This window comes from Odontesthes bonariensis, chromosome 18 (genome assembly GCF_027942865.1).
Source record: "Odontesthes bonariensis isolate fOdoBon6 chromosome 18, fOdoBon6.hap1, whole genome shotgun sequence".
Lineage (NCBI taxonomy): Eukaryota > Metazoa > Chordata > Actinopteri > Atheriniformes > Atherinopsidae > Odontesthes > Odontesthes bonariensis.
Window position 1 is genome coordinate 6076939 of NC_134523.1, and position 11099 is coordinate 6088037.

General features: G+C 42.1%; 2 protein-coding genes across 6 annotated transcripts in view; one reads left to right on the top strand and one right to left on the bottom strand.

Annotated features, from left to right (window-relative positions):
* The window catches only part of rpl14 (ribosomal protein L14), a 128456-nt gene extending 119203 nt beyond the window's left edge, over positions 1–9253 (top strand). For 3 of the 4 annotated variants that reach the window (XM_075449669.1, XM_075449670.1, XM_075449671.1), the window contains exons 2-6: positions 6872–6974; positions 7066–7160; positions 8115–8214; positions 8811–8864; positions 9158–9253. In XM_075449669.1, the coding sequence (XP_075305784.1) occupies positions 6872–6974; positions 7066–7160; positions 8115–8214; positions 8811–8864; positions 9158–9217 (412 nt within the window). In that variant the 3' untranslated portion in view covers positions 9218–9253. Of the gene's footprint in view, positions 1–6196; positions 6299–6871; positions 6975–7065; positions 7161–8114; positions 8215–8810; positions 8865–9157 lie in introns of those variants that run through there. The other variant, XM_075449668.1, reaches the window with a different exon arrangement.
* Positions 1100–5786, bottom strand: LOC142367639 (uncharacterized). 2 transcript variants are annotated; one of them, XM_075449665.1, is made up of 6 exons: positions 5690–5786; positions 5079–5123; positions 2220–2266; positions 1732–2111; positions 1474–1604; positions 1100–1256 (listed from the first exon to the last, which is right to left on the bottom strand). In XM_075449665.1, the coding sequence occupies exons 2-6, from the start codon at positions 5108–5110 to the stop codon at positions 1184–1186; spliced, it is 663 nt and encodes a 220-aa protein (XP_075305780.1). In that variant the 5' UTR covers positions 5111–5123; positions 5690–5786; the 3' UTR covers positions 1100–1183. The 2 variants fall into 2 exon arrangements, with proteins under 2 accessions (XP_075305780.1, XP_075305781.1); XM_075449666.1 differs by lacking the exon at positions 5690–5786 and having other exon boundaries at positions 2220–2576; positions 5079–5096.
* Positions 9254–11099: the final 1846 nt, after the last annotated feature.

Genomic DNA, 11099 nt, shown 5'->3' on the forward strand with positions numbered 1-11099 from the left:
TTAGATTTAAAAAAATAGATTTCAGGAGAAACAGGGTCAGATCAAACCCTGTTTCCATCATGGGAGAAGAAGTGGAGGTGGTTGAGGAATATAAATACCTTGGTGTTCATGTGGACAACAGACTGGACTGGACACAACAGTGAAGCCATCTACAAGAAAGGACAGAGCAGACTGTACTTCTTGAGGAAGCTAAGGTCCTTCAAGGTTTGCAACAAGATGTTGCAGATATTCTACAAGTCTGTTGTTGAGAGCGTCATTTCCTCTTGCGTCATCTGTTGGGGCAGCAGCATCAGAACCAGGGACCTAAAAAGACTCAACAACCTGATAAAGAAGGCTGGTTCTGTTCTGGGGACGACTGTGGAACCTCTGGAGACAATAATGCAAAGAAGGATTTTGCATAAAATCAATAGAATTATGGACAACCCTGAACATCCTCTCCATGAGACTGTTATCAGAAAACAGAGTCTCTTCAGTCAAAGGCTTCTTCAGTTTGGATGCAAAACGGACCGCTACAGGAAATCTTTCCTGCCCACAGCCATCAGCATCTATAATAACTCTTTGATTTAATTGAGCTACATCAACATTTAATTTCCCTCTGGGATAAATAAAGTATTTTTGAATTGAATTGAATACTGTAATTAATGATACTGCTGCAGTTTTCAGATCATTTTAATTTTTTTAATTCAGTCAATAGAGGTAAAGGTCTGAAGCCCTCGGCATCAACAGAGTCTCTGCCCTCTTCTTTGCCTTCACGTATCTGTCCCGTAGCTTCTTCCACACATTCTTACAGAACTCTCCCTCTTTCCCCAAAGTTCTGCCCATCTCTGTGCACCAGTTTTGGGAGTTTACGTGCTCCCTGTGCTGTTTCACTGCAGTTTCGTACAGCTGTCTGTACAAACGCACCTCCTCACTGAGCCTGGTCTCACATCGGTCCATCCGGTTCGTTGTGCTCGGCGCCGCCAAGTTACAAAAAATCGACTGGTGCACGACACCGCGCTGCGCCGTCTTTTCAAGGGAAGCGCCATGCCTGAAACGTCATTTTGACGTCACGGTGCGACACCGCCGTGACAGACGCGGCAACCATGCTACCGCCTTAAGTCACCATTTTTTCCACAGCCTTAGCCTGCACAGGTGTGTATACACAGTATACGTAGCATTAACAGTTGCACGATATTAAACATGTTCAACTTCCACCTTTCTGCACAAACTGACTGAGGATGTTGTCAGGCAGGGATTTGCCATATTTCTGATGACACCTGGAGAGGAGATGAGAAAAGAAGGATCAGATGCCAACAAAGCACAATTCCGAACTGCAGCAGTCACATCAACAGACCACGTGCGGTACTGATGGCTCTGAAGTTCTGCCAGACTAATCTTACAGGCTGTTCCAACAGTTTGGAAATATTTTGGTTTTAAATGTCGAAAAGAAATACTGTAAACTAGAAAATTGTGATCAGAAGATACGATGTCTACCTCTTCTTTTGACTGCTGATTTTGAGATTGGCCAACAGCCTGGACTTCTGCGACTCCACCAGTTTGTGATGCTCCGCGTCCAACCTCTTCCCCACAGGGCCCTGCCTCACCTTCTCCCAGTCGTCGTCGGTCTGAACACAGTAGACGACAACAAAAATTGGCACGTGTTTCAAGATGATCCCTTAGGCAATCAATTACAAGGATAACAAACCAAGCCCAAGGTTGTGGAACCCTGAATGTGCCCAGCTGAAGACTCACCATGTCTTTGAAAGCCTCCCCTCTGTAAAAGCTCTCGGATGCTGGATAGCAAATTCCGTCACAGTGTAGTTTCTGCAGGCTGGAAGCAACCAAATGCAGCTCCTCGCCATCGTAGCCGTAAATCTTCTGCTCCTCAGATGTCATCAGAACCAGCTGATCACATGGGTACGGGGTGCCCTCCACGTAGCCGATAACTTGCATCTTCACCGTTGTGGGAAGATAGAATTTTCCACAGCCGTTCACCCTAGCCGGATTATCTTTGTACATGGTGTCCTCAAGAGGTCCCACTGTCAGCGTGGCACCATGTGGACTCACAAGGCCGAACTTCTTTCCTCTGAGCTCGGACAACTTGTCCGACACCCATTGTAGGTAGTTGGGACCTACGACACGTAGCACACAGAGAGGTTGTGGGAAAAAAATAAAATATATCAAGTTGTCTTTTGTTTAAGTTTTTTTTTCTAAAGATGAGGCACAAATGTTTAGCCTACCTCTTAATCCATTGCACTGAGGGAATTGAGACATATTAAATGTGCACCTGTGAGACAGAAAAGAGAATGCTGTTAATAAAAGAAAGTTTCAACTCTATTCTCACGGTTACTTCTGCACGTTTTACCATTATCCATCAAGTCTCAATGTACGATGTGTCAAAGTTACAGCAATCCATGTCTGTCCTGCCTATGAGTGTCGTTTTTAACTTCCTGAAATCCATGGCATCACAATTATTCTATTCGTGTTCAGTGGTGATATGCTGCTGTCTCCTCACACCCTGTTGTCAGTATCGATGTTCCTCCGCACTGAACCGTCTGGTCTTTCGGGTCCTCTCTCATCTCGTCTGAACGTGCCAGCTTCGGGTTTTTAAAAATCAGACAGCGTGCCAGTGTTTGCTTTGTCTTCGTTCTGAGCCGTTGTTGCTTTACCCGTATACGTCATCTGATCCAACCAGTGCTGGAAGTTGCACAACATCCGTCTTGTGGCAACATTCTTCAATCCATTTACTCCCTGAAACTTCAAATTTCCATCAATCCAGTTCTTTTTGACACGCAAGCACGACGTTCAGATTTTACAACCCTTCGACTGCAATTTCTCTTTTTGGATTATACTTGAATTAGCTTTGCTTGGTTTTTTTTGGTTCTGTAAGCAACACTCGCAAACATTCTTTCCAACCATTAGTTGAGGGCTTGGCTCCTCAGGCCTCAAAGGCAAATATCTCAAACAGTCACCACATTAAGTACCTACCTGTGTGGCCGGACGTCTCGTTTTTCAGTGCTCCCAACATAGAGAGCACCAAAAAACAAGACTAGAAACTCAGGCCGACGCTGCCTTTGCTAATGATGAGAAAAATAAATCAGAGATTCAAGACGTTTATTGTCATGTCAGTTATACAAGTGCAATCTTTATAAATTCTTCGGCTGTGGGTGTAAGTTGCACCTACCACACACACCGTAACACAATACAAAGAGTACAATATGAACCAATAAACACCACATATAACCAGACACACGTACGTACACAGATGTAAATGAACAATATTTACAATATTAACGGCTGCACGGTGATGTGATGGTTAGCGCTGTCGCCTCACAGCAAGAGGGTTCCTGGTTTGAATCCCGGCTGGGGCCTTTCTGTGCGGAGTGCAAGTATGCATCGTGCCTCGTCGTCCAACAGCAGCGGGGATAGGCTCCAGCATCCCCGCAAACTAAGTGGCAATAGCAATAATAGTAACAACACTGAGTACAACTATATACACACAGGCTCTGCAAGGCTATTAGTGTACTCATGTGTGTGTGTTTATCTGATAATTCTGTGGCTTTGGTAGGACAAAAGGAAAAAAAACAACTTCTCTGCTTGCGTGCGATGCATCTTCAACAAAATGGCACCAGGGGGAACAGGCCACAGCTTGCGCAAACACGTGTAGGCGGGTCCAACATTTTGACATAAGCAGCCAACTGAAGTGAAAATAAATGGCGACATTTTTTCTCTCCTCATTTTGTGAAAAATTGAAAGTAGTGAAAATTGTTAAGCTGTGCAAACTTAACGAGAACACGACAGCGATCCAGTGCGCTTGCTGCGCAAATCTTCATCCTCCGGGAGGCTCTTCACACGGCTCTCTCGTATCTCTTTAAATTTCGTGTGTATACAGCACACGTCGAGTGTCCTCGTGTTATGGAAGGCGTTTTGTGGGTTACGTGCAACCGGCGCTCGTCAGCCGCCGAAAAAATGCTCCACATCTTCTTGACTCGCATTCTTCACCCCAAACTTTGTCTGCAGGCACTCTGTTGACAGATTCTATTTTCACTGAATTCATTTTTAAAGTCTAAGTGTATTCTGTGAAAATGTATATTCCAGAAATACGTCAGGTTCTCTCTTTATTTACTCGATTTTGGACAACAAGCGGATTGTTGCTCACCTCATCGCCACATCTGTGCAAGTGTTGAAATATCTTGCTGCCGTTGCAGAACAGGACTGAAACAGAATTGGTGATGAGAGCAGGGCGTTCCTTTACACAGAATACACATAACTCAGGCATCCAGTCACTTCTGCTCACCTACGGTTTGCAGGTTATTCTAAATATTTCTCCTCAGCAACATTCTTTAGAGATCCTGGGGCATTCCCTGGCCAAATGGGTCAAACTCTGGGTCTCCCGAATGGGAATGTCTGGAAAAACCTCCAAAGGGTGTCATCTAGGAGACATCTGAATCAGATGCCTGAATCCCCTCAACTGACTTCTTTTGACATGACGAAGCAGAAGCTCTATTCCGAGCAAAACCGCATCCTATTCTCTAAGGGTGAAGCCAATCAGTTCATGGGGCAAAACTCTATTTCAGCCACTAGCGTCCACGATCTCGTTACTACCGATATCTTGGCCACTCTGTGAACCCACCGCCTCCAGGGATCGGAGTCACGTGAGGTGCTTTGGCAAAGGTGGGGGGCCTCCCCAACTAGAATTCAGGGCCAGCCCTGGTAAGATGACTGGCTGTGCAAATGAAACCAATTTCTCATCCAGTGTTTGATCAAACGGCAACATTTCCCACCACAACATAACATTGGGAACCATAATGTATCATCTTTACCTAATTTTAATTTACAGGGCTGCTGGTTGTGGGTGGAGCGCTCATCCTCAGTCAAAATAACAGCTGCTGAAATATTATTATTATTATTTTTTTTTTAAAATGCCCAACTTTTAAGTAAACGCATGAAATCCCCTCTCATCTCCATCATCCGGGTGTGGTTTCATACCGATTCTAAAACGATTCTTATGACTCACAACAGCTGACGAAGGTGAGAAAATAACTGGGGGATTTTATGTGACAAACATCTTTGAGTCAAATCCGGAAACTGGTACTTACGAGTTACACTCCACTTGATCTTTCGGCATCATGTTTCCCTGCAATCTAAAACAAAATAAATAGATTGTTAAAACTACTTGTCGATAGATATTTACATCTCTTTACTGAAGAATCGACGGCACTGAAATTACGATAAAGCTGGAAATTAGGAAAATGGAACGTTTTCGACAACTATTTTGTCACTGGTTTCCTATTCAGTTTTATTTCAATTCAGTTTTTTTTCTTATTTTTAAAATGATTATTTACGACATTGCTCGACAACATATTACGCAACTAAGGGATCGGCAGAAAAATAGTTCGCCCTTTGTTTCCTCTAAGCGCGAGTCGACACACTTCCGGTCCCCTAGGCCTTCTCGATTCGTGAAAGTAATCTTAAATGTTAAAAACAACGACCACATTTCCTCTTCACCTTAAAACATTTTAAAGAAAAGTTCTAACAAACCATCTTAGCACACTGATTATTTACGAAATCTTCCTAAATGTTATTAAATAGTTCCGACGCTAGCAAAGGCTTGAAACAGCCATGAACAAGTTAAACATAATATATAGGTATTCAATATCCTCTCTAAATAACGCTCATCGAATAAATTGAAATTAAAAAAGTTAGTTACCACAGCAGTAGGTTTGAAGCTCTTGCTGTCTTTTCGGAAAAGTCTGACTTCCGCAGTCAGGGTTTCAGTTAAATTTCCACTTGCGCCACACCCAGCCGCTGTGCTGCTTTCAAGGACCAATGAGAAGTTTTTTTTTTTTTTCAAATATGACGTGTATTGCAACAGAAACTATGTTGACTTTCTGGTTTTACTATACAAGCTCCATTTAGTAATCATTTCGATATAGATTTGTTTTACTAAGTTGCTAAGTTCCAATCTCTTTGAAAACATGTCCTCTTTATTTTTCATGTTTAATAGTTTTAATTTGGAGCTGATTCGATTAACTTATTTCCGACAATTTAGAGGCTCCGTGAAGGCAAAAAAAGAATGTGACGCAGAAGTTTTTATAAAGCCCTCCGCTGCATATTCACACCAATTCATCACCATATGAAGATTAATTTGTTGATAGCTTCCACATTTTAAACAGTTTTAACAGCAAGAATATATAGGTTGATATCTATGGGATGTTTTTGACGTAAGATGACTGCGCATGTGCAACGTGAAAGCGGAAGCCGTAATTGCGCGAGGCGGAAGCTGTAACGTCCTTTCTGCTCCCGGACTGCCATCATGGTGAGTTCGCCATGAGAGCTGTAGACTTTTCTAAGTCTAATTTCTAAGCATTTATCTTGTCGTTGTAGAAAAAACAGTGATAAAACGTATTGCTAACATGCTTATACTGATACTCGTTAGCTGTTCTATAAAGTATCGTACATCCATTGTAGGTTTTAACGATGTTTTAGCATGTTGTCGGGTACTCGCCGTACCACAACGTGGTCTATCAGGCCGCGAAGGCCGAACCGCCGGCTCTTTGAAGCAAAACTAGTCCCTCAGTTATGTCCGAATAACATTCACTTTATAAAGTGCGCCTGGGTTTGAGTTATTTTTAAGCTCAATGGTATATAGTTCTGATGTGTAAAAGGCCCGTACAATGTTATGAAAATGGGCTAGGTGACGTTAGCTAGTCGTTGCTGCAAACCGTGTGTGCTTCACAACGATAACGTCTTCCGCTCTACTGACAGTCTCTTGAATGTTAAAATTTTAGTAAATTCAGATTGTGCCGTTAGCGGCAGCTCAGACAAGGGCGGCCAACTTTTTTTTCAGATGCACTACTCTGTAACGCGCTCCTCTCGTGTGTTGGTTCCAGGTGTTCACCCGCTTCGTTGAGATCGGCCGAGTTGCCTACATCTCTTTCGGACCCCAAGCTGGCAAGCTGGTGGCCATTGTCGATGTTATTGACCAAAATAGGGTGAGTGGTCTAAAAATTGTCGACTGATAAATGATAGTCGTATTTTGAAATTGATGATATATATATATTTTTTTTACTCTGTGCTTGCCAGGCCCTTGTTGATGGTCCCTGCACAGGCGTGAAGAGGCAAGCTATGCCCTTCAAGTGCATGCAGCTCACAGACTATGTCATCAAAGTACCTCACAGGTGAGTATGGATACTGATGTTTGCGAGGCTGAGGTGTAGTCCTAACTGGACTCATCCCTGAGATTATACTGTTAAAATGGGTAGTACAGTTTAAATTAACAGAATTGCACATGATGTCAACATCAATTCTGGTCCTTTCGGTTGCTAACAGTTGTAATTAGTAAGTGGTTGCTTGGAAAGAAACACAAGATTTTTTAAAGATAAACCAGATCTGCAGGGAATTGGTCGGCAATAACGTGTGCTGGTTAGTTTGACGGGCCGTGGGTAATTTGCTCGTGACGTGCAGATGAGATGGAGGGTGCCGCAGGTTTTTGAAGCCAAAAGCTCTCCTCCGACAGCGTGACATCACAGGCTGATGGAGCTTGTAGTTCTCACTTGATCTACCGGCTTATTTGTTTATGTTGTCTCATGAGTGTGATCGTCACTGGCAATTTTATTTGTCGTATTTTTATTTTTTATTTTTTTTAGGGCTTATTTTATTCATCAAAAATGTTTTGGCATCACAACTCTTTTCCATCCCTTATACATTGGACCGATGCTCTATATGTTTCTGTTCTTTGTCGATTATTTAAAGATGAATGGGTCTGTACGGCAGTAGTTTTTTATTTTTTAATAAGATTAAGATCAGATTTATTGTCATGCACACACACGAAATTTGTCCTCCGCTTTTAACCCATCCAGGTTGGCACAAGTTGTGGACTTGTGTGTTGCTGGTTTACATTAAATTTTATGTGAAAGTGAAGGGTGAACCACACACAGAATTTTCACACATCTTCTGATTAGAATTTTAGGTGGATACAGTTTCATAAGTGTTTCTTTTAGCAAAGGCTGTGTCAGTCTGACTTCGCCACAGTTTTTGCCTCCGCCTGCTGTTGCCTTCAACTTTCTTTACAAAAATTTATAATGATGTACACCCCCGTAGTCTCAGTACTTACTGTGTGTGATGGTTCACAGTGCCCGCCAGAAGTTTGTGAGGAAAGCCTGGGAGAAGGCCCAAGTCAACGAGAAGTGGTCAGAGAGCGGCTGGGCCAAGAAGATCGAGGCAAAACAGAAGGTCGGTTGGTTACAGTTTCTGGTCATCAACAAATTAGAAGTGTACTGTCTGTGTGTGTGTGAGTTTCTAATTTGAATACCATGTTTATTTTGCAAACTAGATTTTTAAAAAAAAAAAACTGTTCAGGTATTCTGGAAATATCTCATTCTTGTCCGAGCTAAAGAGATTGTGGGCTCAAACTCACAGCTTTCCATCTGCATTTATGGTAGGAGAGCCTTCTGATAATGTGCTGGTTGAAAGCCTCCCTGGTGCAAAGGTGCTGTTCAGTGAATAGTTTAATTTTGATACTAAACCAGCGCACACTTGGGAGTTTTCATGTTTCTCAACGTAGTACCAAAAGAACTGTTTTCACTGCAGGGCCCCTTTTAAATGAACAGGAGAGATCTGATGACATTTTGTGATGATGGATAAATCCATTAAGTTTACAAACAATGTTGGAACCGCATTTACGTGTCGAGAAACTGCATCGCAGTATGGATTTAGGTCACATTTCATTCCGTTTTGACTAAAAGCCTCCAGGGCTCGACACGAGTTAGACAAAAAGCAAACGCATCGGGTTGTGTCGCTGACCTTTTTTCGTCCGATTGTCTTCACAGAGGGCCAAGATGTCCGACTTCGACCGCTACAAGGTGATGAAGGCCAAGAGGATGGTAAGTACAACAGAAACGGTTTCACAGGTTTCACTGATGCAAGACAAGTTAGTGAGCAAAGCATGTTGAGTTTCCTCCTAGTTTAGAGCACAAAAAGGAATCTCAACTCCCATGAAATAAAAGACGTCGGTATAGTTGTAGAGTCACGTTGTCTAGTTCGGTCTGTGTGGAAATTCTGGACAAACTGTTATCACCAATATTATTGTGCCAGCGAGAAAGTCAGCAGATGAGTGTCATCCCACAGCAGTCACTGAATGTGTTTTTTAAATAATGCACTTTGTGTGTTTGTGCAGAGAAATAAGATCATCAAGCACGAGGTGAAGAAGCTCCAGAAGGAGGCAGCAAAGAAGTGAACAGTTTTCACTGAATAAATTTCATCTTCAATTGGTCTTCTGTGTCTTTGCACCGTTATTCATTTGACAGAAATGTGTGTTGCTCTCTTGGAGAACTTCTTTCTTCTGGCATCTCTTGTTAAATTAAACTTTGATCAGTGGGTAAATGCCAACATTGGTATGCATTTCATGCATAAAAAAGAATGGTGAATATAAGCAACTCCATGTTTACACAACGGCTTTGTTCCGCCTGACGCACTGTCATCACGAGTGTTGCTTTTGTAACAATGATGACAAAAGCTTATTCCGGGTTAAATAAAGAAATCTAAAAAAAGATCCCGACTCGCATTTAGCTGCACTCGTCCTTCACGACTACTTCACGACGTATTGGCAGAAGGGATGTACCATCTGAAGGTATTGGTGGGTTGGTTGTGTTTCACCTGGGAGGGAAGTCCATGAGCTTCTGCCTCAGTTAAAATGTTTCTGCAAATTAATAAGACAAGAACAGGAGATTCTGTTACACAACTAATAAGCAGGTTCTTTAAATGATCCACTTTTAGGTAAGCAGAGTATAACTGAGCCAACCATGAAATGTTATTTATCTGTATGCGTCGTATCAACGTGGATGTCAACATAAGCGTACTCCTGATTTATTCCTACTCAATATGAGTTGAACAAAAAGTATCCGCTAGGTGGCAGCCTCGGGTAATAATGGCTTTTTTTTTTTTTATCCCTTTGTCTATATAACAAACAAAAAAAAAAACATTGTTTTTCAGACCTGCATGTAGTTTAAATCCCCTGTGTCCACGTGATCGACTCTACAGAGAAATTACTTGGAAATGCTTAGGGACGAGTAATAACCAACCTAAAACCATGTTGCTTTTTAAACAGACTAAATATGTGTATGTATATATATATATATATATATATATATATATATATATATGTGTATATATTTAAACAGTTATATAGAGCGCCTGCTGTACAGTCTTGGATGACATAAGCCACTATAGTGGGAGATGTTGTCACCGGCCGAACAGGTTCCACTTCAAATCCCTGAGAGATAAATATTGCATAACAACGAACTTGAACACTGGCCAGGTGGTTTAGTGAAGAGAACAGGGACACAGAGCGGTGCCAACACACACCCTTCGTCCCCACCACAACCCAGGCAGCCTGAAAAACGTGGCCGACAACGAGCGATTGTTCAGGGAGGTCTGCGGGCTCAGACGGCCCAACAACGCGTCCGACTGTCTTCTATTTATTACATTTTTAAGGAAGCACAAACGCTCATTAGTCACCCATTTTTTTTAAATAATCATTTTCGGTTTAAATATAACACAATTATTAGATATTTCACCCTGGCTTTGGATGTCTTTATGGTGGACCCTGACATGTAAATGCGGTTCGGGTAAGAAGAACCGAGACAATCTGTGTTATTATCGTGAACCTGAAAAACACGCCGCTCTCTGAGCGTACCTCTGACGTCAGAGATGAACGATACCGAAGCGCAGCGATCACGGAGCTGTCATTCACAGATACCAAAGCGGAAATGGTATTGAACGATCATTCAAAATAAAAGCACAGTCCCGTGTAGAAGCACCGCGGGTCGTTTTCATCGGGCTTGAAAATACATTTAACGTAGCAGTTTCTTTCACTTATCGTGAGAGAGACTCAGTCAGTCTTTTTCTTTCACTTATTTTCTTTTACTTACAGTTATAAGCAGTAAAAATGAGTACGTTTTCGAAAGCATCTATCTCTAGCAGTTGTTAATGGTGCATGCCAAGCCACAAAAAATAAGAAATGCACGAATAAGAGTTGGCTATATCACAAGTAAATTTACACTGGTCTTTGAGTAGGGTCTTTGATTTTGAAAATGTAGGTTATTTAATTTTTTTTTTTA